This window comes from Cuculus canorus, chromosome 4, assembly GCF_017976375.1.
Source record: "Cuculus canorus isolate bCucCan1 chromosome 4, bCucCan1.pri, whole genome shotgun sequence".
Classification (NCBI taxonomy): domain Eukaryota; kingdom Metazoa; phylum Chordata; class Aves; order Cuculiformes; family Cuculidae; genus Cuculus; species Cuculus canorus.
The window spans coordinates 64873159-64898717 of record NC_071404.1 but is presented as its reverse complement, the minus strand read 5'-3'; the positions used below and the strand labels follow the sequence as shown (position 1 = coordinate 64898717).

The 25559-nt window shown below is 44.2% G+C and overlaps 2 protein-coding genes across 2 annotated transcripts in view; one reads left to right on the top strand and one right to left on the bottom strand.

The window, feature by feature from the left end:
• Positions 1 to 1835: 1835 nt before the first annotated feature.
• Positions 1836 to 10086, top strand: REELD1 (reeler domain containing 1). The gene is made up of 6 exons (XM_054065507.1): positions 1836 to 2530; positions 3422 to 3644; positions 5238 to 5395; positions 6092 to 6392; positions 7057 to 7120; positions 9335 to 10086. The coding sequence occupies exons 1-6, from the start codon at positions 2311 to 2313 to the stop codon at positions 9911 to 9913; spliced, it is 1545 nt and encodes a 514-aa protein (XP_053921482.1). The 5' UTR covers positions 1836 to 2310; the 3' UTR covers positions 9914 to 10086.
• A 6421-nt stretch (positions 10087 to 16507) lies between these two features.
• Positions 16508 to 25559, bottom strand: part of LOC104067523 (sodium/bile acid cotransporter 7) — a 105307-nt gene continuing 96255 nt past the window's right edge. Inside the window, exon 8 of the mRNA XM_054065551.1 lies at positions 16508 to 24448. Within this exon, the coding sequence (XP_053921526.1) occupies positions 24404 to 24448 (45 nt within the window). The 3' untranslated portion in view covers positions 16508 to 24403. The remainder of the gene's footprint in view (positions 24449 to 25559) is intronic.

Genomic DNA, 25559 nt, shown 5'->3' with positions numbered 1-25559 from the left:
GGGATGGCCAGGGATAGGAATGGCTCTGCGGCTGGGCACTGGCATAGCTGCAGCACAGCTCGGGCAAGGAGCAGGGGTAGCAGCCTGGATTTATATGCAGCTTCTGTGCTGGGGGACAGTCACACATATCAGATGTTTAGTCCCCATGTGGGTTTGTGGCGTATTGATGGCTCCTTCTGACAGGGCTGGTGGGTAGGATGCACATTCCCAGCCTTTCAAGCAAAATTCTGCTTTTACTGCCAGAATAACTCCCGTGTAAGCATGAGAGACAGGTTACACTGCCCGGGGGGGGTGGGTGTCAGAGACTAGAGGGAGTTGACGTGGCTTTGCTTTGCAAAGCTTCAGTGTGGAAGGAGGTGTGTAGGGGGGGAGTAGTGGGATGAGCAAGAGTTCGACCCTCCTGCACCTCTGGAAAGGAGTGCCAGGGTGTTCCACCCAAACCCCATGGTTTGCCACTGTCTGTCGTTGGAACTATTCCCCCCAGCCCTCACTAGCTGCTTTTGTTTTCGTTACAGAAGCTTGGAGATTTAAAAAAAAAAAAAAAAGAAAAAGAAAAAGAGGTGGGATAGGAAGAGGAAAACTAATATGATTAAGGCAGGATTTGGGCACTGGTGGAGAGCTGTTGTAGGTAGTGGGTATTAGCAGCAACAGCTGCTGCGCTTCTCATTAGAGGAGAAAGCACAGAAGGTCCTGAAAGGATGGGTCTCTGGCAGGCTGGGAGGGCAGCGGCAGCAGCGAGCGCGGCGGCAGACGCATCCCAGGGTAAGTGTTGGTGGCACTGGCAGCCCCAGCCTGGGCAGCCCTGGGGAGTACAGCCTCACTCCCCACACCTGGGTGGTGAGGGGGGCAGGGGGGCAGCTAGGCAAGGGATGGCAAACCATGGCAAACGATGGCACAGCCTGGGAAATGCCTGAGGGAAAACTGCTGCTGCTGTATAGGAGTACTTTCATGAGCTCCCATGAGAAATCATATCCAGCGAGGGAGGTGTTGGTGTGCCTAGAGGGGAGGCTGACTCCATGAGGCGGAGGCAGGGGCTGGGATATTTAGAGAAGGCTTCTGTTACTCCTGCAAGCATCTTCTGGCCTGTAACTGGGTGGAGTGGGATGATGTTGAGCTACAGAAGGTTAAACCGCATCTATCTGCTCTCTGCTTCGGATTGGGCACAAACTGTTTCATGTGCAGTGGTGTTTTTTTAGGGTCAGCTGGGAAGTTTCAGAAGTGCAAGAGGTGGAAGTGTAAGTTAAACCTCCTCAGCCTCTGGTTCCCTCTGGTTTATTTACATCTGCTTATTGACTAAGTGTAATGAAATGTAAGCCAGGATAAAGCTGCATGTTGAAAAAAAAATATTAGAAAGAGCTGCATTAAAAGCAGGACTGCCTGCTTTATGATATCCATTACCCCTCAATAAATACTGTGGGCTTGCCCTTCAGATTCACTTTCAGAAGTGCATTCTGAAAAATCAGAATTACTAAATACTCCAGGTAATCTGGAAATGTGTTTTGTGCCAGGCACCAAAGCTGAGAGGTAGCAGACACAGCATACCAAATATTAAACTTCTACTGTGTTGAGGAAGGAATACTTTTTTACATTAAAAGTTGGAGAGTAATGAGAAATCTCTGCATTAGCCAGAACGGCTGCGTGTTTGTCTCAGGTTTCCAAAGCTGACCTCAAACACAGCATCGCTGCTGTCTCATCAGCAACAGTGAGCCCTGATAGAGAAGGACAAGCCAAAATGCTGCTGGGCAGCCAGGGACAGATCTAGTGGTCGCAAGCAGCCCAGCACTTCTGAGCCATGACATGTGGGCTGCTAAAAGGTGCCTCATGCTTCCGCAGGCCAGAACAAGGGCAGCTCTGTGCCATCCCTGCAGGGACAAGTCCCTGTGCTGGAAGACAGGGAGAGGCTCTGTGCTGGGCACCAGCTCTGCAGGTTTAAGAGTAGATGTTTCCCCCACTGATCAAGTTGTACATTTGGGATGGAAATGGTGGACAGTGCTAAACGTGGTTGTACAGAGCCTTCTCAGAAATGCTACAAGACTTTTTTGAGCAAATCTTGCCTAACCACAACCTCCATAAGTGGCTTCATGAGAAACGCATCCTCTGGCAGGGCCTATCCCCCTCAGCCTCAATAATTTACTACAAAATGCAAAATGATGTGGATTACCAAAGTGGCTCCATGTGCCACAAAGATCCTTTATTCTCCTTCATGTAAAGGCTGTGAGAAGGGCAGCTCTGGACCTCAGCTAATTCGAAGGTGCCTGACGGGCTCACAGGCTGCTGAAGCTGAACCTGCCCGGCGTTTTCCACTGTAGGATGGAGGACGGCAGCAGAGCCCACATCGCCATTGTTGGCTGGGCCTGCACAATCCTGTGCTTGGTCTCCTACGTGGCTGCCTTCTCGCACGGCGCCGGCCTTTCAGCCTGCACTGACATGATGCCCAGGCACCTGAGAGCACAGCTGCACAGCCCCAGCAACAACTACGTTACTGTCCACACCAACATGTCCTTCTACCTCCCAGGTGACAAAGTTCCAGGTAAGAGAGAGCTTCTTATTCCTGCATCTGAAAAATACATGATAACTAAGCTGAAGTGACAGCATTGATCCTTGTGAGGGCTTGGAAGAGGGATAACTGCTCCGAGTGAGCTATGCCACCTCTCTTGTCAGGAGGAAACAAATGTATTTACAGAGTGATTCTGCTTTCAGCGCTTGGCCTAAGGTTTCTCAGATGATTGTTGGCTCCTGTTTTTTAGCATGTTGCAGACCAACTGTTTGCCAGAGGCAGGCAATAGAATTGGATGCTTTGGGTGGGATTCATCTATCTTAACTGTGCATCAAACATACCAGACTTCATTACACACAACAGCAAGTGAGAGGCACCTCCAGAGGGTAAAGTCACTTTCCATGCTCCTCTGCCCTGTACAAAGAGGTCTGGATGGCGTGCCTGACTCTTAGGTACGGTTGGGCAGCATGCCCCATCCCCAGCATCGCCACTCCTGAGGCAGATGCAGACAGAGGCACAGTTTCCCTACCTGCCTATTTTTCTGCTCATCCCAACACAAAATGAAACCCATCCAAGGGCAGCACACAAGCTTTTGCATACATACAGGCTGGTACCCAAACCTCTTTCCTTAAAAATGGGTGCATGCTGCCTATTGCAATGTTGTTAGCAGCTTTTAATCAAAGGGAGGAGAGAGGGGGGAAGAAGACTCAAACCGATTTTGTGTGCAATTACATACTGCGAAGTTAAAGTCTGGCCTCTTGCGTCCAATATGTCCAAGACAGACAGTAAGGACAAACACAGATGTTTTTGTTGTGTTTGCACAGGGTATTCTATTGGTTTCAGAACTACCACTGGAAACTCCATTGCAAACAATTCACCTTATAACAAGACAAATCCCTTCACATCCTGTGTTTTGCTTTGCAGTGACAGTGAGAAGCACCCGGGATTTTATGGGCTTTTTGCTTCAAGCCCGCAAAGTGTCTAATGATGAAATTGCTGGCACATTTGTCTTCATCCCTCCTGGTTCCAAGCTGCTGACTTGTTTTGAAGACAGTGATGCTGTCACCCACTCAGACAAATCACTGAAGAGAAATCTCTCCTTTGTATGGAAAGCACCAGACCAACCCATAGGAGACATCAAGTTTTTGTAAGAACATGCTGGTTCCTAACCAGAGTTTGTGTCTTCTCAGTTAAAGACTTGGCTATACTTTTGCATCATACTTATCCGGCCCAGTGGCTTATGTATCTTGAACCGTATGTAGCTAAATACTTATCAAACACTGCAACAGTATCCCAGCTGGTACATAAATCACCATTTATATCTGCTGGGTAGTGCTGCTTTTTATTCACATGGTCACTATTTTCTCAGAATAAATACACTGGAAGATGACAGCCTAAATACTTAGGAAATAGAAATATTAAGGCATAGAGAGAGAATTATGATCATGTTGCCTGTCTTTCTAAATAACTCAGCACATAGGACTTCCTTGTCTACAGGATAATCTTGTATATTACTGCTTTTTTATTTAAAAAAAGGTTAAAAATTAGTAGTTTTTTTAAAAAGTTAAAAGTAAATAGAGTTATTCATAGTAGGAAGAGAGAGTGAGTGCTGGCTCAAAACTAGGCATCTCTATTTTTCACCGAAGTCCCAAGCTGTCCAAGTATTTTGGTTCTGATTTGGAATGAAATTAAACATCTTCTAACTGTCTGTCTTAGAGGAAGAGATTTTGTTTTGGACGAGATTAAATTGTTATATTTTGACTTTACAAAACCATTTAGAAGCTGCTTGGCCAGATTCTTGGCTGCTCCCCAAAGCATAGGCATCCTGGTGAGTGCCGTGGCTTGTGCGTCTCATCAGGATTCACACAAATTCATTGAAACAAAAATATTGCCCCTTGGCATTTCCAATTTTTGCCCATTGTTTTAGACCAAGAAATACTACTAGAATCATGTAAAACCCAAGCAACTGAATAAATGTAACCCAAATCCAGCAACACCTATTCCTAGCCATGCGCTCTGATGCTTCCTACAGTCTCTGGCTTTTGAGCCTCCAAGCTGATTTCTGATCGCCCCTCCCTTTTCTCCGTATCACAGCATCTGGAAAAACTCTTTGTTAGGCTTAAAAATACCTTACAAGAGTAATCCGGCACAGGAAAATCCAGGTTGTTTTCCACTTAGCTAATTCTCAGAAACAGCTGAGCAATCTGAGCTGAAATTCTCCCCAAATCTCCAGCTTAAAAAAGGCTCTCTGGTTGAACAGTTAAAGGTTGGACAATGCAGTTTTGGCATCTGACAAAAGTAGAGGGTTAGGCAGGCTCAGAATCAGCGGGCTAAGAAGAGAGACTTTTTATTCTTACCTATTCTGCTGTTTGTACAAGTTACATTGACTTGTTTTAATTAGTAAATACCAATGTTGTTTCCCTGCCTACAGAAGATTATGAGAAGAGCTAGTCCAAGTTTTCCAAATGTGCTTCTATCAACACAGTGAATATAATAGCTTTTTTTTTTTTTAATTTAAGTTCCCACACATTTTTTGGCTGATTTTAATATGACTGGTGACTCTTCACTCTGTGTCTTATAGGACCTGGCATCTTTTATTTGTGTGACAGGTTAACCCTTTAAAATACTTTAAAAATACTTCTGTCTTCAGATTAAAGCAGTCTTTGTGATTAGCTAAACAGTCAGATATTTTATTGATGTTATAGAACCAGCAAATTCTTGCCTAATTATGTTTTAACAGCATCTCCATAGTCCAGTCATACTTCGTTTACTGGGCAAAGATCGAATCTGCTATCGTGGCTCAGCGAGGGCAAAATAAAATGCTTGATGGCAGTGGCAAGAGTCCTGACCCTGTATCCCCAGCACCCTCACGGGGACCAGCTGACCCAAAACCCACAGGTACGGTGAGCAAAGGTACAGGTTTCTTACTCGATGCTGCCTGTAGAGTAGTTTTACAGCTCATTCCAGGCAAGCGATGAACACCAGTGACCCAAATAAGCTGGAGGGACCCGTTCAACTCCTGTGGTTGCTGGGGAGATCAGCAATGGCTGTGGTGAGCTCCTTGAAGTGAGGGCATAGGTCAGCTTTTGGGGTAATGGAGCCAGTTGCAAGGAGGTTACCAAAAAGATAAACAGGGATGCCAGATCTTCTGATTTCAATAGAAATACTAAAATACAGTATACTTCACTTAAAATCTCAGCTCCAGAGGACGAGCAAGTGCAATTAGCAATGATGTAAATTTGTCTGTCAATGTGACTCTTGCCCTTCAGGTATGTATTTATGCTGCCTTTGCTCAGTAAAATGCTCCAAGAATTTACTTATACCCAAACCAGATCTATTTCTCAGCATTTTGGCATGGCACTGAGACTGAATTTTAACTGTTTTACTTGACTGTAATTTAGGCAGCAGCCTTTGCTGCTTTGCTTTCCATCTTAGTTCCTACTTAAAATTAGGTGACCTGAAAATAAAATCGTCTCTATTAGGATCCTTCCTAGCAAACATTATCACCAAGTGAGATTTAAAATAAACAAACCAAAAACAATAGACTTCTACTCCTCTCTCTCTGCTTCTTGTTTTGTCTCCATGCTGGACAAGGTCCCATCTCTCTCATGGCTGCCACCAGCTCTCCACCACGCACCCCTGCGCTGGCTGCCAGTGCCACCGGCATCACGGCAACGTTGGCACTGGACTCAGGTCTCGATGTCAAGTCAGACGTCCATCCCATTGCTGAGCCAAAGCAGCTGGCCCGGCCTTCGCGAGCTGTGTCCGACAGAAGCAGAGAGTCCAGCAGCCACGTGTTAGAGATGTCCCTCCCTACCCAAGACCCTGGCACAGTGGACAACTTGCAAGGTTTTCTCTCCCAGGAAAACACCTCCAGCTACAGCACCTCCAATGGGTAAACTACATGGTGGGAAGGGCTATTTCTCCAGCTCTTCTGGGGAAGAAAAATACTGTTTTCCCTGCAGATGAATGAGGGTCCACGTAGGAAGGTGTCTGCAGCAAGAAGGTGTTAGCCCGTAGCCCGCCAAAATGTTGAGAAACAATCCTTTGGAGATTGCATATGACACATTCCAGGGAGAAAATCCCAAACTCTTAAAAACCCAACGTTGTGTTGCTCAGCCCAGTGTGGGACTGGCCAGGTGGCTGAAAACTGTGATAAAAACTATTGACTGCAACAATATTTTCTAAAACACATGCAAATATTCAACAAAAAGCTGAACTCGGCAGACGTATCTCTCCATCTGCAGGGAAAAGGAAGAAAGGATTCAAAGCAATGATAAAATTTGGGCTTGGGGGTGTTTGCTCAGAAGTCTTCGAGGGTTTGGGCTGCATGAGCTTTTATACATTTCATACTGTGGGTGAAAACAACAGGGACAGGAATAAATTATCAGGTGTTACTAAAATTACAGCCCCATATGGTCTGTGTTGACTGCGTGCATCTCAAGACTGCTCTAGGGAGCAGCGCGCTTCTCCGCTGGTGCAGAGCCCATGGATTCCCAAGTGAGCCACAGCAACAAATCTCACTTACTAACCCTGCCTTTCCTTTGTCCACATCCTAGAACAGGAAGCATTGCCAGCACTGCCACCCCTCGCTCGTGCCTGATGTGTAAAGAAGACAGACAGGTAAGCAGCGAGAACAGGGAGAATGTCTTCTCCAAAGACAGAAAGGCCTAAGAGGAGATAAGGATAAAACCTCTCTACTGCATCGCAGCACCAAGCAGCCCATGTAGGTCTCATAATTGACTAAAACTACATTGAGATTGTTACTTAAGCTGGGAATTGTTTTTCATATCCCTCTTTTATTTTCCTTTTGAGCTCGCTGACTGGGTTTTTAAGAGTCCTGCTGTAAAACCAATCTAAAGTAACTTCTCCATATGTAGACATGACTACAAAGGGGTGACCTCAGGAGAGGAAGCCCAGAAAGGTGTGAAAAGATTGCAGCCTTGGGAGAGCAAAAGGAGGGAGGAAACAAGAACACCAAGGCTGTGGAGAAGAGAGAAGGGTGCTCAGATGAGAACTAATGGAGAAGTGGGAAAGCGGGGATAACTTTGAGACGCAAGGTACAGATTTAACTAGGGAAGTCCAATATGCAAGGGATGGAGAGAAGAAAAATACAAGGAGAATAAAAACTAGATCTGGCTTGTGGGATGCCACAGGAGGAAGAGAAGTAATCTCACAGAAAATATAAGAGGAAGGGGCTGTACAGCAGAGAATGAAGTAGAAATATTTAGGAAGGATTGGGGGACAGAGAACAAGTAAAGGAGAGAACTGTAACACGAGCATCTGGCATAGCCATGGAGCGAAGTGGAGAAATGACAAAAGATGATAACCAAGGGAAACGAAGAGTTATCTAGCAAGACAAGAACAGAAGAGCATAATGAAATAAAAATATTGAGATATTAGGCAAGAAAAGGAGAGAAGTAGTACAAAAATAGAGGAGAAACTAGGTGAGATAGGGCAGGGACATGCAATACAATTCCACTTTCTATCCCAAAGTCCTAAATCCTGCATTATATCCGTACAGTACAGTGTTTGCATTTTGAGGGCAAGTGATCCAAAATCCTAACTTTGCCAGCCAGATACTTTACAGTTAACAGTTCAGACACTGAAAGTCTTCTGTTTACTGCTGCATCTCACTAGCACCTTCAGAAACCATCTCTTCCAAAAAGGATGCTCTGACCCTCCCCTGCTTTGCTTCACAGCTTGCCAGGGCTCCTACCTCAGCTTTGTGCTCCCATCATGCTGTTTTCCCAGCAAGCTTTAGAAATCACTAATGACCGTAGAGGGTGAGAGTTTCTCTGTTGTAATTAATGGATGTGTGAAAAAGCCTGCTGGGCTGGACAGGCTGGAGAGATGCTTGCTACTGAGGGACAGATCCAAACCTGAGTGGAGCCAAAGAAAAACTCCAGTACATTTTACAGGTTTTGGATGTGGGCTCAGGTGCACAGTGGGAATGGAAAAACCCATTAGGAGCCTCCTAAATTAAATGATTGTTTCACAGTTAGTCTTGGATGATACCTGCAGCAAAGCCTGGGCTGCAGAACTGGCATAAAGTGATTGTCATTTTGTGGTGGATAAAGTAAGGTCTGTGGCAGCAGGCAGAGACTTTAGGAACAGGAACATGCAAGAATAGTCATTCCCACTAAAATGGGTGGTTAAGCAACACTGACAGGCAGCAGGTTTCAAACTGGCTATGTAGACTGAGAAAGCAAGACAGGCTTTGGGTAGAGTTCACAGGTTGTTTGGGACTGCCCCAAACCCACTGAGGGAGAGGCCATCCCAATTCTCCCGGGTCCCTCCCTTCCACATTTCAATCCACAGCCTCACAGGTGTGATACTGAACCCTAGTGAGTCCAGTGTGACCCCAAATATGAAGATTGGCCGGGAAGATAATGCTAGTCCTTCCAGCATGACCCTGGCATCACTCAAAGTGGGAACTTCAGTGAGTAGGTTTTTTTGTGATAAAGACGCCTGTGAAAAATACAGCCACCATGGGAGTTGCAGACCTTTACTTAGGCAAAGCAGTGACCTTCCTTTCTGCCAATGACTTTCACCTCTGCCCCTTCAACTTGCTCTGCTTTCTCCCCATGGGACCAACTCCCAGTGTCCTGCTCCTGCCTTGGCAATGCTGATATAGATGGGGCGGTGTTGAATCTGCATCATAGTCTAAAAGCTACAGAATAACCAGGGGATGGTGCAGGGTTATTCCAAGGTCAGGGGGACACCTGGGTGTCAGAAATACAGAGCTGAAGTGTGCTGTGGCATAGGTAGTGAGAATGTAGTCAGCCTTCTTTCTCTTTCCTCACTGGACATCTCATCATGTTTTTGCTTTAAAAGGCCAGTACCGAGAGCAGGGCTGTCTCGAAAGCCTCCCCTCATGAGACAGTATCTCCTTCTGCCCCACATGTCCACACTCACCTGGGTGATGCTGCTGCGACAACAGCCTCGTTTGGTGATGCTGATGCTGCCAGCAACTTGTCATCAGCTTCAAGGCAAATGGCAGAAAGAAAGCTGGAGCTGCAGCCAGAGGAGGAAGGCACCAGGGGTGAGGAGGAAGAGGCAGGTGGAAATACCTTGCCATGGGTGACTAGGCCAGCTCCGGAATCCGCTGTTCCTGAGAAAGGGGAAGACCCTGCCAGAGGGACCCGACTCCTAGCAGCCCAACTTGGCATCCTTCTGGTCTGCACTGTCGCCCTGGGGCTGGCACTGGCAGCTGCTATGCGCTGTGTCTGTGCCCAGCATTGCCACAAGCGGACGGAGGTCTCCTTCGGAGAGCCAGACCCCAACGTCATCGCTGTCAGAGAGAATGGGGAGGTGATGCATTTCCGAAAGATCCGGGAGAACAGCTTTGTGCTGGTGCAAGCCGAGTACAACTGGGTCAGCCCCTCAAGCAGTGGGAAGAAGACAATTATCTGAAGACCTGCAATGCTAAAAGCAGAGCTACAGCGGCTGGCATAGCTGAAAACAGCCCGGCCTGCACGGCACAGATCGCAGGAAGCAGTGGTGTAGTTCCTATATTTGCCACCATATAGGTAAACAAAGCCTAAGCAACCAGTTCAGACAAAGGTGTTAGTTGGAAGTATCTAAGCTACAGCTGCTAATAAAATAGAAGTTGATAGATTGCTCAGTGTGTTACACTTACTGCAATTAATATTGTATCTCTGCTCATTAGCTGTCGCTGCAGCCATGACATTCACTTCCTCTGTTGCCTTAAGGGTGTAGCCAAAAATAGAAATTCTTCCTTCGCACTGTAGTATTGTCTCCTGTTTAATCTCAGCAAAAGTTTGTAGTGATATATTTCCTTCTAGGAACTAGAAACCCGTGATATAAACCCAACTGTTCTCATTCAGAAGCTTACAGGCTTGATTCTGTGCACTTAGTATCTCTCTGGTGACAAAATATTTGCTAGTAGATTTTGTTTCCATTTGAAAATAAAAAAGCAATAACTCATTAGCGGATAGCATTGATTCAAAGAATGCTGAATTGATCTACAGGAACAAAACACAGGGTGGCGGACACCAGCTTTTGGGGGAGAAACATGCCTCCTCATCAGGTGCAAATGGAAGAAAAGCTTTCCTGTCCATTTGCACCTGATGAGGAAGCTTGTTGAAGCCTGACAACCAGCATTTACTTAGTCTTTTACTTCGAGTCAGCTCAGTAACACTCTGTGCAGAAACACGCACTGAGAAGAACCCTTCCCAGGTCACTTTGGAGATCCCCAGCAAAGGCTGTGTGGAAAGTTAGTAGCATACTCATACACTGAGTTTGTGCAAACTTCTCTCTGACTGTGGTTTCCTGCAGCAGGCCACTGAAACTGCCCTTGGAAACATTAAGATCCTTGTCACCTTCTAATAAGGAGAGGTGATGACAGCAAGGGTAAAGGTTTACTTTACTGCAGCTTTGACAGAGCCAGAAATAGTTCCTGATAATGATCCTCTTGAGATATACATTTTAAAGCCTTTCAGAGAGCAGGAGTCACCCCTCCTGGTGTCCTTTCCTATGGTGGAGGGGCTCAGATGGTTCTCAAGCTCTGTAGTGGGCAACAGACATAAACTTGGGTGCTGCAGCTTGTTTCACAGTCCTCAGCAATTCTCCCTGAGCTAAACAGATAATGACCAGACGGCTCATATGCCCTTCCTGGTGACAACACCCTCCTCTGCCAGGAGGTCCCTATGGCCATTTCCAACTGTAACAGCCGGCCATCTTCATAGTTGACAACCAAACATCTGCTCTCACATCCTCCCTCATCTTGCCATCGACTGCAGAAGAGGCAGGTGGGACATAGATCAGTTCTCCTCTTCAAACCCCTGCAGCATGATGAACATAGTGTGCCTTTTGCTAACAGTGCCTTCTATTAGCGTTCAGAAAGAGCTGGTTTCTGACAGCACTGCTGCACTGTGGTTAGTGACGTGATGATTTGCACCACACATGGCCAAATTTCTATTGAGTTAACCTCTAGGCCTGGTGATCCTTGGGCAAAATAAATGAGCAAGGAAAGAGGTGTACTCACAAAAGCAACTTGCAGAGATGAGCTTGATGGTCTTAGCCATTGCGCTTTGAAGAGAAGGGCAGCCACACCATGGCCCTTCCACTGCAGAGTAACCAAGAGCAGGGCTGTAATTGAAAAGACATTTGTTTTAGGACTCAAAAGGATGCTGGGTGAATGGGTTTATGTTCAATAAGTTAAGCTTAAGCACTACATGCTAGGAAGCCTACAGTTTTTTAAGTACAAGCCTAGAGACTTACAATAGCGTTCCTCTCCTGTGTTATGTGACTTAGGAAGAAATCATGTTTCTGTAACCCCGCGTAGCCGAACTGTGTAGCGACTAAAGCAGACTGCATTCAAGTCATTGTTAATGCAGCCAAAAAAAACCCACTAATTAACTGAGAAAATAGGTCAACAAACTCTTAAATATTTAAAGAACTATCACATATTATTTTAAAAAGTTTCTTATGATGGCATAGCTGTTTATGAATAAATTACAAATACCTATGGCCTCTTCCACTGTCTGTCTAGGTTTAATGTTACCAGACTGCTATAGCTATAAAACTGTAACCACCTTCTCCCCAGCTCTTTCCCCATGACCCAGCATTGCTTCTTGCCAGGCTGACCGTAGCAAGTCGAGGCCTCATGGAGGGGTTTGATTAGGATAGTGGCACTTCAACACCACTATGCCTTCTGCCAAACTCTGCCTTCTGTTAAATTTATGCAGCTCCAGCATTATTAGCAGTAAAACCAGTAATGGTGAGCTCTGAGGGACACAGCTCCTTTGAATTAGTAATGAGTTTTGCTACTTTGTGGAATTGGCTGAGACCTAAAGTGGTTGTGGTTTTTTCTTGACTTCTGAATGATGTTTCGTTTATTGTAGTTGCCATGACAAGAAGGACAGAGGTTTTATCTCTTCTTAAGGCTGTTAAAAACACGAACACTGATTAATTTATTAAAAGGCAAACCATTCACACATCCCCATTCTTAATTGACTCGTCTTGTATGGATTGTATGGATATTTATCTGTCTTCATGTTTAGAACAGATTCAGGAGGAAAAAAAATGACAGAACTAGGAAAAGAAAGGCAAAAATAACTCTAATATTTACTAGAGGAACAACTGAAAGATTTCCCTTGTTTCCCTCATCCGTGTTGATCACAGATGTTCTGCTGGAACTGGAGGATCTCAGTTCCTCCAGCACAGGTCAGCCTGCCACTGTCTGTGACCCATGTTAGGCTGCCATCCCTCAGCAAAGTGACAGGGGCTTTGGGTCCAAATTACTGACCAAAGGCGTGGAAAGCAGCTCATATTCAGCTCCAATGCATATCTGTCTTACACTTGTCTCCCCACCAGCCAAACAGGCATCAAATGCAGTTTTGGCAGTAAAAATTCCCACAGCTTAAATCCTCAGATGCCATTACAAAAAACCAAACCAAACCAAACAAAACCAAAACACAAAGGTTTAGAAATAACTAATTGGCATACAGTCATGCCTGTTCATCGTGTCCTTACCTGTATACTCATTTTCCCATCTTGTGTCATTGTGATTCTTGCTTTCCCTTTGCTCCACAAAAACATAAACCACTGCCCCTAAGCCATAAGTCCTACATGCTGAGCATATAAGACCATTACTGATTCTTACCGCTTTTCCATGGTATCTGAAATCAGTTTGGTTTTGCCCATCACCAAGCCCTTTGATAAACCTGTTCCCCCTCTGCTTCAGAGAGGATGTTGTCTCGTGCAGTGCTGCATCTGCTCTATTAAAGATGCCCACCTCAACTGAAGTTAACAGAGGATGACAGCCCTCTAATGCATTAGTGGCACTAAATGCAACGTGGAGAGGTTGCATTAGGCAACGCTGTTGGTCCAAAGCTTGGTTAAGTCATCCTGGGTATTTCTTGTATTGGTTGAATTTTCACTAGTAAGCAAAAATGCCAGACGTGCACTGATCTGGTCAGCTCCAGAATGGGTGACAAGACCCACAGGAGAAGCCACTGGACTCTGTGTGCCTACAGGGATGTGCAAGCTCAGGTGCTCAGTGGAAGCGGTGTGGGATTAGCCCCAGGCATTATGGAAATCTGGCTGAGTGGCTTAGCCAGCCCTTTTGACACAGTTTCTGCAACTTCTTAAGAGCACAGAAACCAAGACAGGCAATGCAGCAAGACCAGGAGCCCTGAGAGTAAAACATTCTGCACAACCCCCAGCAAACTGAGCACAGGGAGGTGCCTTGCTGAGGGGTGAGAATCAGTCAAAGTCATCATGTCTGGACAGCTCTGCAGGACTCCCTTCCTCTCTTTACCCACCTCTCTCTCCTGCCAGTTCCTCCAAGGCACCACATCACCTACAAGAGGGCACAGAAGGACCTGGGGAGTCATGACCGCCCTTGGATCATGAGCTGCTCAGGAATCCAACCCCCCATGGCAGGGTGTTGGAACGAGATGACATTGAGATCTTGGAGCATGTCCAGAGAAGAGCAACGAAGCTGGTGAAGGGGCTGGAGAACAAGTGCTATGAGGAGCAGCTGAGAGAGCTGGGGTTTAGCCTGGAGGAGGCTGAGGGGAGACCGTATCACTATACATCTACCTGAAAGGAGTTTGCAGCGAGGTGGATGTTTTTTTCCCCATGTGACAGACGACAGGACAAGAGGGAATGACCTCAAATTGTACCCGGGGAGGTTTAGGTTGGATATTAGGAAAAATTTCTTCACCAAAAGGGTTATTGGGCACTGGCAGAGGCTGCCCAGGGAGGTGTTTGAGTCACCATCCCTGGAGATGTTTAAAAAGACGGGTGGATGAGGATCTTATAGTGACCCTCCGGTACCTGAAGGGGCTACGTGAAGGCTGTTCATAAAAGCTTGTGGTGATAGGACTGGGGGCAATGGGTATAAACTGGGGAGGGGCAGATTTAGTCTAGATACAAGGAAGAATTTCTTCACGATGAGAGTGGTGAGGCACTGGCACAGGTTGCCCAGGGAAGCTGTGGCTGCCCCATCCCTGGAGGTGTTCAAGGCCGGGTTGGATGGGGCCTTGGGCAGCCTGGTCTGGTGGGATGTGTCCCTGCCCATGGCAGGGGGGTTGGAACTGGATAATCTTTAAAGTCTCTCCCAACCCTAACTATTCTATGATTCTATGATCTCTCCTGGCTCACTCCCACCACAGAATAATTTCTCCTTTGCAAGTCTTATCGCAGCAGCCCTCTTTCCTCATTAGCACGAGTGTGACTCTCTCAACAAAGCATTTTGTTACATGATGTATGAAAGATCATGTCTCAAACCACTATTTAGTGTATATTTAAGCGTGTGTTTTGCTGATTTACTGCTGTTCTAGAGACCGTCTCCCTTCCTGAGCAGGGCAGGCCCATAAAGGATATATCAGCTCTGACTAATGACTATTAGTACATCCCAAGGTTATGTACCACAATCAAATAATGCGTAGGAGGGAAGAGAGACTCCAGCTTACTCGGCTGAGGACAGAGATCACAGATAGTCTCTTTGAATCTTCAGATTGCAATATCCATTACAGATTGCCACCTTCTAATGTCAAAGTATAATTTGTTGTTGAAAAACTGTGTTGCTATTTCAAAGGCGAGTCAAAGATCAGCCTGGCTGTACGGAAGCGCGCATTGATGGACATTAGGAAGCGACAGCCAGGTACCGAGGACATCAGGCTGTCGGTGGAAAGGCAGAAGATGCGACTTGCTGGTATTTATTATGCAAGCACACAGCCCAGAGTGGAGAAAAACGTTTAACCCAGTCAAGTGTCACCAGCAATTCCCAGTGCCTAATGCAGCACAAATGACGGATGAGGGATGCAGCAGACGGTGTGGGCAGGTTTGCTGGGCAGGGATGGGGATGGAGAAGCGGGCAGGGACAATTCCACGGGGAAGGCAGAAAGCAAGAACTCCCGTGCAGCTCCCAGGGAGGGAGCAAAGCCCTGTTGCCATCCCGCACACATTCCCTCTTAATCCTCTTCCTAAGGAGGAGGGAACGGCGCCCGGAGAGGCGCCTCCCGCCGCCTCGCGTTGCCGCCAGGGGGCAGCCTTGCCCCGCGATGGGGATCGCACCTCGCGTCCTGCATCCAGTTTGGGGCCCCTGACTCCAAGGAGGACATTGAGGCTCTGGAGCGTGTCCAGAGAAGAGCAATGAAGCTGGTGAAGGGGCTAGAGAACAAGTGCTATGAGGAGCAGCTGAGAGAGCTGGGGTTTAGCCTGGAGAAGAGGAGGCTGAGGGGAGACCTTATCACTATACACCTACCTGAAAGGAGGTTGCAGCGAGGTCAATGTCGGTCCCTTTTCCCAAGTGACAGATGACAGGACAAGAGGGAATGACCTCAAGTTGCACCCGGGGAGGTTTAGATTGGATATTAGGAAAAATTTCTTCACCAAAAGGGTTATTGGGCACTGGCAGAGGCTGCCCGGGGAGGTGGTTGAGTCACCATCCCTGGAGGTATCTAAAAGATGGGTGGATGAGGATCTTATAGTGACCTTCCAGTACCTGAAGGGGCTACAGGAAGGCTGGGGAGGGGCTGTTCACAAACACTTGTGGTGACAGGACTGGGGGCAATGGGCATAAACTGGAGAGGGGCAGATTTAGACCAGATACAAGGAAGAATTTCTTCACAATGAGAGTGGTGAGGCACTGGCACAGGTTCCCAGGGAAGCTGTGGCTGCCCCACCCCTGGAGGTGTTCAAGGCCAGGTTGGATGAGGCTTTGAGCAGCCTGATCCAGTGGGAGGTGTCTCTGCCCATGGCAGGGGTGGGTGGAACTGGATGATATTTAAGGTCCCTTCCAATCCAAACTATTCTATGATTCTACGGTTTAGTAGTGGACAGGTATGGTGGGACTCTATGATCTAAGAGGTCTTTTCCAACCTAGTGATTCCATGATTCTCCCTGTGGCAGGGGCGAGACAGTCCCGTCAGCCCAAATTTTTTTTCAAGTCAAAGGGTTGATTTGGGTTTTGATTTTTGAAGGGCAAATATTGTGATTTTTAAGCAGAAGAGAGGGAGAACAGACATGGTGATCTGCATAGTTTATTTGGCAAAGACTGTTAGTTCTTTCTGGAGCAAACTAATAATTCCCTTTGTCAGTGGGAATGTAATACAGGCTAAAGAGTCACTGAGAATTTTCTTCTTCCATTCAAAACAGAAGAAAAAATGATAAATTTGAGAAGAAAGCTTAATAAAGTCTTCCTTACATGAAAACCACTCAAGGCACAGCTGTTAATCAGAACATCAGTGACCTTACTCAGCATCATGGAAACCAGAACATGGCAGCAAGTTTTGAAAAGGAACCCCGTTCTCTTATTTTGCAGTCATAATTTATAACAGCTGAATTATTGGCTGTAAATACTCTTTTCCTTCTGCTAATGTATTGTTGTTCTGGGATTGTTCGGAGCAAACATTTTGTTGCTAAGACAATAAACTCCTAAATTGGAGCTTCTGAAAAACACAAGCACACTCCAGGCAGCAGCTACTCAAAGAATACCACTATGCCATCATAACAGACACAATTTTGTGCCATTTTCACTAGTATTGAAAAATATTGAGATTTCTCACTACATTTATTTTTTAAACATAGAAAGCTGCTGCTTGCGAAGCACTGAGGCATATTTATGTATATATGAAAGCTAAACACTGGAATGGAATGAATTAGCCGAGAGATTCTGCTGTTTAAAGTAAACAGCTATCCCAGTAAAATACATTCTTAAGTATATGGAAAACATTAAATTATAGAAGATAATAGTTTAACATAAATCCTGTTATGTATGGAGAGCAGTTTTTCTACATGTAAGATGCACCTTACTTTAAAAAAAAAAAAAAAAAAAAAGCTACCTAAAAACCTTCCAAAAACCTGGTATCAGCAAGATTTGAGTTTTCTTGTTTTTTTAAAACAATGTCCCAATAAGTACTTTAAACGAGACCATTTGGGAACACTGATATGTGATAGTATAGCTACATAGAGCTTTCTATGTCCTCTACAATCAGAGAAGCAACATGTTAGAATTACACATCACAAATATATGTTACCTGATCAGAAGCATGCTAGAAGTCATGCTGCAGCACTTTATTCTGTTTCCCTGACTCACGTATCACACTCAGCTATGTTTTTACGTTTGGCTTGCCCAGAAAAAGGGGTTTGTGAGCACAGGGTGATAAAACCCCCAGTGCCCTGGGTAAGTACTGCTCCCACGCTGCTACTGCTCACGGGGCTGTGGGATTTGGTTCCAGCCTGGGGACAGATCTGTGTGTGATGCTCGCAGACAGCCAAGCTGAAAAGATACAGGCTTCCCACATTAACACTCCATGAGCTGCATGAAATAGAGTTATCGTATTAGCTGGTTGAAGTTGTGTCATACTCTTCTTTTTAGTATGGTATTATGCCTCTGGGAAATATTTTATTTATCAGCGAATTGGACCTAAACAGATGTTGTAGTGGTTTTCTAAAGGGGGCTTTAGGCAGCTCGCTGTGAGGTACCTGAACGACTGCACGTATATTTTGGGAAAGTACTGTATATGCATCTTTTTCAGTCCTGAGCCACTGTTTGGAAATGACAGTTAATTTTTCAAACAGTGATCTAAAATATTTCACTGAAAAAAGATTCTTTATCATTTTTATAAAGAATAATATTCAGGTTGTCTTGAAAATCCTCTAATTTAAAGCAACATTACAACTAGAACAGGTAAGAATTTGCTGATGAACTTAGCAAAACATATCATGCAGTAATACAGAATTGCCCAAAGGACCACCAGGGACACCTTGGAGTGCTGCAGGCCCAAGGGTGTGTGGGCCCTTCCATCCAGGGAAGCTGCGAGTCCTAACAAAGAACATGAGAACCATAATTAGTATGTGTAAAGGTCTTTAGTGTCAGCACAAAAAACCTGACTTCTGCTTTGCCAAGCACTGCCTTGGAAAGCTGTCCTGGTTTCTGGGTCACAGTTATCCTGTCATGCTGCTTGCAGGATGGGGTCTCTCCAAGCAGATAAGAGCATCATCTTGGCGATGATACCAACAGGTTCAGTTAGGGACAGCTAGCTGGCAGAGTCAGAAAAAGAGGTGGTGGGGTGGGAGCTTAGGATCAAAATAGGCAAAAAAGGACATTTTATTACATATTTCTCCAAACAGTGTTGGCAAGAAGTGGCAAAACTAAGTGGAGATGGCACCAGGAAATAAGAATTTTGGAACATTTTGGGTATGGCCTGTATAACAGACAAAGGATACGGATGGGGAAAGACTGCAGTCACAATGCTAAGACAGGAAGGGAGCACAACTGCAAAAGCTTTTGTCAATAGAATTTCATACCCAATTATTGTCATGGGACTCTCAAATTTTATTTCCTGCAATTCTTCTGGCAAAAGGCCAGGACTCACATGACCTCCATAATTTTTTTTAATCTATCAATGAAACCTTCTTTCTTTCAAGGCAGCCCATTTCCTTCCCTTTTAAGAGAGCTGACTTTGCTTAGAATTTGGAACTGTTTCATAAGAAAACTGACCACAAACAGTAAGTTTTTTCTTACATACATGAACTAACATTGACATGCTAACACCCACAAGCCTTTGATTTCATTACAATTATATGAGATGGAGCCTACCAACAGAGGATGCCATCCAAAGAGGCTTTTTTTTTTTCCTTCTTGACTGGGTGAAGAATGGCTGTGCCAAGTGGCAACTCTTGAGACAGGTAAAAAGCGGACAATACGCACCAGCACGGGATCCTTGGGCAACGCACGGTCTCTTCTGTGAGCTGCTCCCATTGGGTATCGTCTCTCTCTGAGCAGGGATCACAATCAGTTTCTCACACCTGCTTCTGGTCAGGGCTAGCAACACAGAGCCAGAGTTGATTTGAACCTACTAGATAGCCTAAGAATTAACAGGTTATTTTATTGTTTAACAAATCCAGGTGTTGGGATCAAATCAGTGGGGCTCTTTTCTGCATAGCAATGCCAAAAGCCTCTGATCTACATGCCCTCCCTGCCCAAAACTGCAGTCAGTAGAGTCGGTGGCAGGAAGCAGAGCCTGACTCAACAGCAGCTATTGCTCATTTTCTTGTCACTCTGTAGGTCACTGGCTGGCAGAAGTCTCTGTGGAAATGCACCTAAAAATATTTTGAAAACTTGGCCTCTGCTGATGAGAAAATTAAGTGGTGACTCATGCTCCCATCAGCTCCAGACTTGATTACTGCAATCTGATGGACTGAGAAGCTGATATTCCACTGAGACTGCAATTTGCTTAGGGGAACAGCCAAAAGGACTCATTGGCACCAATTGCTTCCAACACATCTCTCTTGTCCTTTTAATCACTAACAAATTTAATTTCACTTCTCACTGAAAATCTCACTCTCCAACTTTCTGGCAAGAGAACAATTTCGAGGCTGCTTTTATGACCCCTGCTACAGCTCCAGATGCCAGCATGAAGCAGACCTCCCTGCAGCAATGCCTGCAACTGCATGTCCTGGCATTGCTTTCTCTAGTTCTGCAGAGCAAAAGCCATGCGATAGTCCCTGTCCACGCTACTCCAGAAGATTACTTACCATCCTGTAAGGCAGTCTGGGTTGAATGAGAATTTTGTAGGAACTGCACACATAAGCTTCAAAGAATTTAATTCAAAATGCCTCCTCAAAGAAGTCACAGTCTAATGATCCCAAGTGATAACATGGTTTAAGCAAGAAAAAGGCATAGAGGAAACAATCTCCCTCTTCCTCACATGATGCTATAGTTTTAGTCCAGGAGACTGGGGCTACCCATGGAAACATGGACAAAAGAGATTCAGTTTCTTAGATGCTGGAAAGGGCAGGACATCAAACCTAAAGTAAAATACTCTTCATTTACTCTTGTCATGTGCTACATGATCAGTGAGCTTTGTTAGAACAATGGAAGGGCTTTTCAAACAGCTTCCCCAGGGAGACCGCTCTGCAACTTAACAGCCCTTTCGCTGGAGATGTGCAAGTGTAACCGAGGGCAGAATTTAGTCTCTTGTCTATTTAACGTGTTTGTGAGGCACTGTGTGTTTCTGGCACTTTATAATAATAGCAATATAAATGCATTTGGATTATAACAAAACGGAGGAACTATGATTTAGTCCTTTACTGTGTTGTAATTCCCAAATGCATCAACATCTATTTAAGTGCAAAATAGTCTACAGTACAATGTCTACAAATACAATGCTGTGATCATCTGCTGTGAAGGTTCTGTATGAGATTATGATTCAATACAAAACACAATTCAGTCTCTGAAATTTCATTTTTAATGTCAGAATAACATCAGAAAAGTAGCTCTTTCTCCATTTTCAATCTTGCAAAAAAAATGTATACCAGGGACTTGGCCCTTTCTAGTGGCTTCTACATATATAACTGCTCATCTCTTATGCACGTATGCACTTGCACATAAAAAAACGTGCTTGCAGACAGAAAATATTTCATCTTGCCTTCTAACCTCCTGCTGTCAAGATATTTCCACAGAAAACCACACACAAAGAAAACTAACAGCTCCTCTTTCCCTGACTGCCAGATTAAAGTAGGGGACTACTTCGGCAAAATCAAGCCACTCTCCTTTGGCTCTGTTAACAAGCAACTGCACAGCTTCTGCTGAGATTGCCTTTCTCTCCTGTAGCCTATCCGTAATAACTAAAATATCTATAACAATAAATGGAACCACAGTTTTGATTTTAACTACATAAAAGAATATTTATCTTTGACCCATTACTGGGATTATCGAAAGCTTCTCAATTTACTGCATGAAAAAGGAAATAAAATGTTTGAGTAACTCAACACAAAGTGCTGATTCCCTGTGGCCTCTGAAGTGCTCTTTTATTGTTTAGGCAGGTTTTTTCCTCTGCTATCATTAGATGGGGTTATAGATATGCAGAAGCTAAGAAGTGTTAATGATCAAGAAAATCTGTGTTTTAACATGGGCAAAGTTCTCGTTTGCCACCAGCTTTGCCTGATTATGTTTAATACCAGATATCTCTCAATTAAATTTAAAGCCAAGAAGTTGAAAAGATTCATAACTGTTGTAACCCTCTACCGAAAAACTAATTAATTCAATAAATTAATTTTCAGCTGATGATAATTCACAGTATTCTGAGGACTTTCTTTCCCCAAGTTTAGTCCATAGAATATTTCTGTACAGTTCACATCTTTTTTAAAAAGAACAAGCGAACAGTTTAAAAGCTTACCTGCAAAAGAACAAAATATACGTAACACAAGTAAGAAGTTGACCTAGAGAAATAAGTAATTTTATCTTGTTTTCCTATTACCAAAATTAAATTCAAAACCATTCTGTTTATTAAAGACAAGTAGGCATAATAACAAGTCATAAAACAAACATCTTTAAACATAACAGACTTGATATGCATAATTAACTTTCATTAAGTACGGATTTAAAATACGTATTTCAGTTTTGCTTTTTGTTCCCTTTAGACCAACACTCATACATAATATTTAGGCTGCCCCAAGCAATCACAAGGACTTTATAAAGGCTCTAACAAAACTCTATCTTAAAACAGTTTGAAATATTCTTAAATGAAGAAGAAAAAAACCCAAACCAAAACAAAAACCATGTGTTCAGTGGAATCTAATCAAGTTGTTGGATGTACTGAAAGGCGGAGGTTCAGTACATAGAGGTAGCTCAGTAAGGGTACCTGCAGTGTTCTGACTATTTAGTATCGGCACAGCTACAGTAAGTTACTGTATGCTTGAACTCTTCCTAGATATCAAAAAAAAAACCCCTAGCACTCTTTCTGGGCCCTTTGCTTTGCCATTCAAAACCAACAGAGAGAGTCACTGATTTCAGTGGGATTGGGATTAAGTCCTTATATACTCTGGAAGTTCAGGTTTATGGAAACAGAACAGAAAAAAACCCCAAACAACTGTCCTGAGTTTGGCCTCTCTGGTGCAAGCAGAGTTTCTAAGCCCAGATAAAGGAATTTTTTCTCATGTGGAGCCAGTTACCAGTCAGCGTGCTTAAGGAAGGGGAACCTTGAATTTGGTCCAAGAACACGCATGCTATTCTCTCTAATTACCTCACAGGCTAGCTTGTTGGTGGATCTGACTCTACTATCTAGAGATGCATTGATTAAAACTGTGAGATCACTGCCACTGCCTTTTGCATCACTGGCCAGGAAAAAGAGAGCACAGCCCTAGGGGACACGGGCAGTGGACAGTGGCCCTCAGCCCTCCCGCTGGCTCAGTGTGCGGAACTTGATCCCACTCCAGGGAATGGAAGAATTCAGCATGTTGCCACCTCACGTACCTTCATTACATGGTTGATTTCCTGGTGATGACAATTCTGAACAAGGTGATGCTGTGTGCTCCCAGTATTTTCTCATACTGACGGCAATAGAGCAGTTTTGCACTGACTGACCATCAGGTAAAGCACCGATGACTGCTACCAAATTATTTTCCTGTTGTTCACAGGAATAACAGACTGGATAAACCAAACACAATTTTTTTCACTAAGGCAAAAGGATATGAATTTCACATGCTTATTGTCATACAAAAGATCTTTAGCTTGTGTAAATGGCTGTATAGACTCATCAGAGCTACGATAACCTACATCTGCTAAAGATCTGTTTGCACTCAGTTGCACCATTAACTGCAATGTTAACCATGACACACATGAAACTTTTGCATTTATATTGATCCCAGCTTGACCTATTTCTTTCATTTCTTTTAATGTTTCAACACGCAATTGCCAGCACAGTTTTTGCAGACTGGTACACCTCAGAGCCTGGGCGCTTCTGAAATCTTTATTTCCCAGACAAGATGTGGCGCTGGGTGTATGCTTAAATATATGCCTGTGCTCCTTTCTCTTCAACACTCTTCTTAGAAATAGTATTTTGTACTTTTTTTTAAGATAAGTTTATTAAAAAGAGTAACATTTTATTTTAAAAAAAAGTTGTGACAGATTGTCAAATTAGCTACGATAGCATTTCTGTTACTGTAAGGATCCTTTTAATTAGGAAAAAAAAATAATTGTCAACTTTCTTGTTCTCACAAGCTATTATTCGTTACCAATGCAGCAATATAGAAAACATAGCTTGGCTTACTACAATAAAGGCTCTGTTTCAATATTAGCATCCTAAATTCTGTCACTGCAGATCTCAGTCCATTGCACCGGGGGAAGGAAAAGAAAAAATAAAAACAAAAATTTGTGTTCTTCAGGGGTAAATTATAAAAGATCTCCTCACTGCAAACACAAATACTTCACTCATAACGCAAGCACCAGACCAATTCTTTGAAGAAGCTTATGAGGCATTTAAGATATACAATAGCACAATATCATACAATGGAATTGAAAGAATTTTCTTGAGAAACCATTAACTTTGAAGGAATGTCTAGACAACTGTGTCAACAAATGCAAATAATTCATGCTTCTCAGCTTCTATCCAATGGATGGCCCCATGCTGAGTATACACAAACTCAGAAGAAAAAGGCATGTCACAGTCATATGACTAGAGTGTAACAGAGTCACACAGAAATTCAAGTCAATCTTGGAAAAAAAACCTTCAGAAAGCTCTTCCCCAGGGTGAGCCAGCAGTGGGATAGGCTTCTGGTCATTTTGGCTAGTTTAAAACAGAGACTTACAGCTGCTACGCCCTGGCTTCAAAGCAGGGGCAACGAAAGAAACAGCTGTTAGTCATGACCATTCACTCAGTTACAAAAATAAAAACTAAGGGACTCCAAAATACTGTACAACCTCTTGCAGTAACCAACAAAGTGGCTTCTGGAAACAATGCTTTTGTCAAAAATGCATCTGTAAGGCACTTAACAGGTATCATTTTAATATATATATATATATATATGAATAAAAAAATAAAATATGCACCGAAGCAACATTCACAAATACCCAGTTGTCTCAATTGTCTGTGTGTACAGTATAGTACATATATACATTCACTGTGACACAGGCCATCTCCATAGTTATACTTTCACGGGTGCTTTGGGCTGCCTGGTTAACTTCAGTGCCTGCAAACAGTAAACAGAAAAGTCACTTTTTTAATATTCTTAAAAGACAACCAAAAGCACAAGACAAGATTTTTACTGATAAGGGGCAACAAAATGCTGCATGTACTTCTGGGAGGCTGCGTGAGGAGTCAGCATGCAGCTGACAGGTCACTCTGGGGTTTGTGACGATTTTATAGCCCATCACAACCTCCTCACACACAGAGCCTTAACAGAGGAACCACAAAGAACACCGCTACAGTGCCAGTGAAGGAAGCAGAGGTGGGCCTCAGATGTCTTTTAGAAAGCAACTGCTTGGACCCCACTCAAACCACGTGTAGCACAGATACGAAAGCTTCTGACCCACTTAGGGTAAGACTGCAAAGAAAATTTCTGCTAACACTTTTGTGTTCCCTGGCCTCTTTCCATATGGCTCAAAGCCTGCTCAGAGTATAGTCCCTGCTGCGGTGGTCAATGTCACGCACTTCAGATGTTTCTACCTTCCTTGCTGGGAAAAGGTAAGAATAAGCCAAAGTCCATCAGTCCAGAAGTGATCTTCCGTCAGGGGACACTTGACATCTTTGTAGCTCTAGTCTGCTCTTACTGCAGAAGGAGAGAAACCACATGCCTATACTTGACAGCAGAGTCCAGCTCTGCGTTACCTGCAGGTACCTGCTGAACTATTGATTCAGTGTGTGACAGAAGATCAACTCAAATGATAGGTGATCATGCATCTAGTTTGGAAGGAAGCAGCCTCTGTAGCTTAGGAGGCAAATGTGACTGGCTTAAAAGGTGTTAGGTTTTCAGCTGCTCCTGTATACCCATGCGGTCACAGTGAAGGATGCCTGTTGTTGGTGTGCTCTGCAACGACAAAGCTTGGTGCTTTCTTAGGCAGGATAAATCGGTCTGAGCGAGTGGGAAATTCGTGAGATTTGCACATCGCTGAAATTTGGAACCTCTGTTTTCCTTCGCCTTTTAAGTGAAGTGCCCTGACAGACTGCCTGTCGAGTGAGAGACTTATCATTTCCAGAGGGTTGGCTAAACAAGCAGTTTTCAGTCTGAGGGATGGTTTTTCTTATTGTAGATATTAACCTTTAATATTGTACATTTAAAGCTTGTAAGCGCTGCTTGAAAA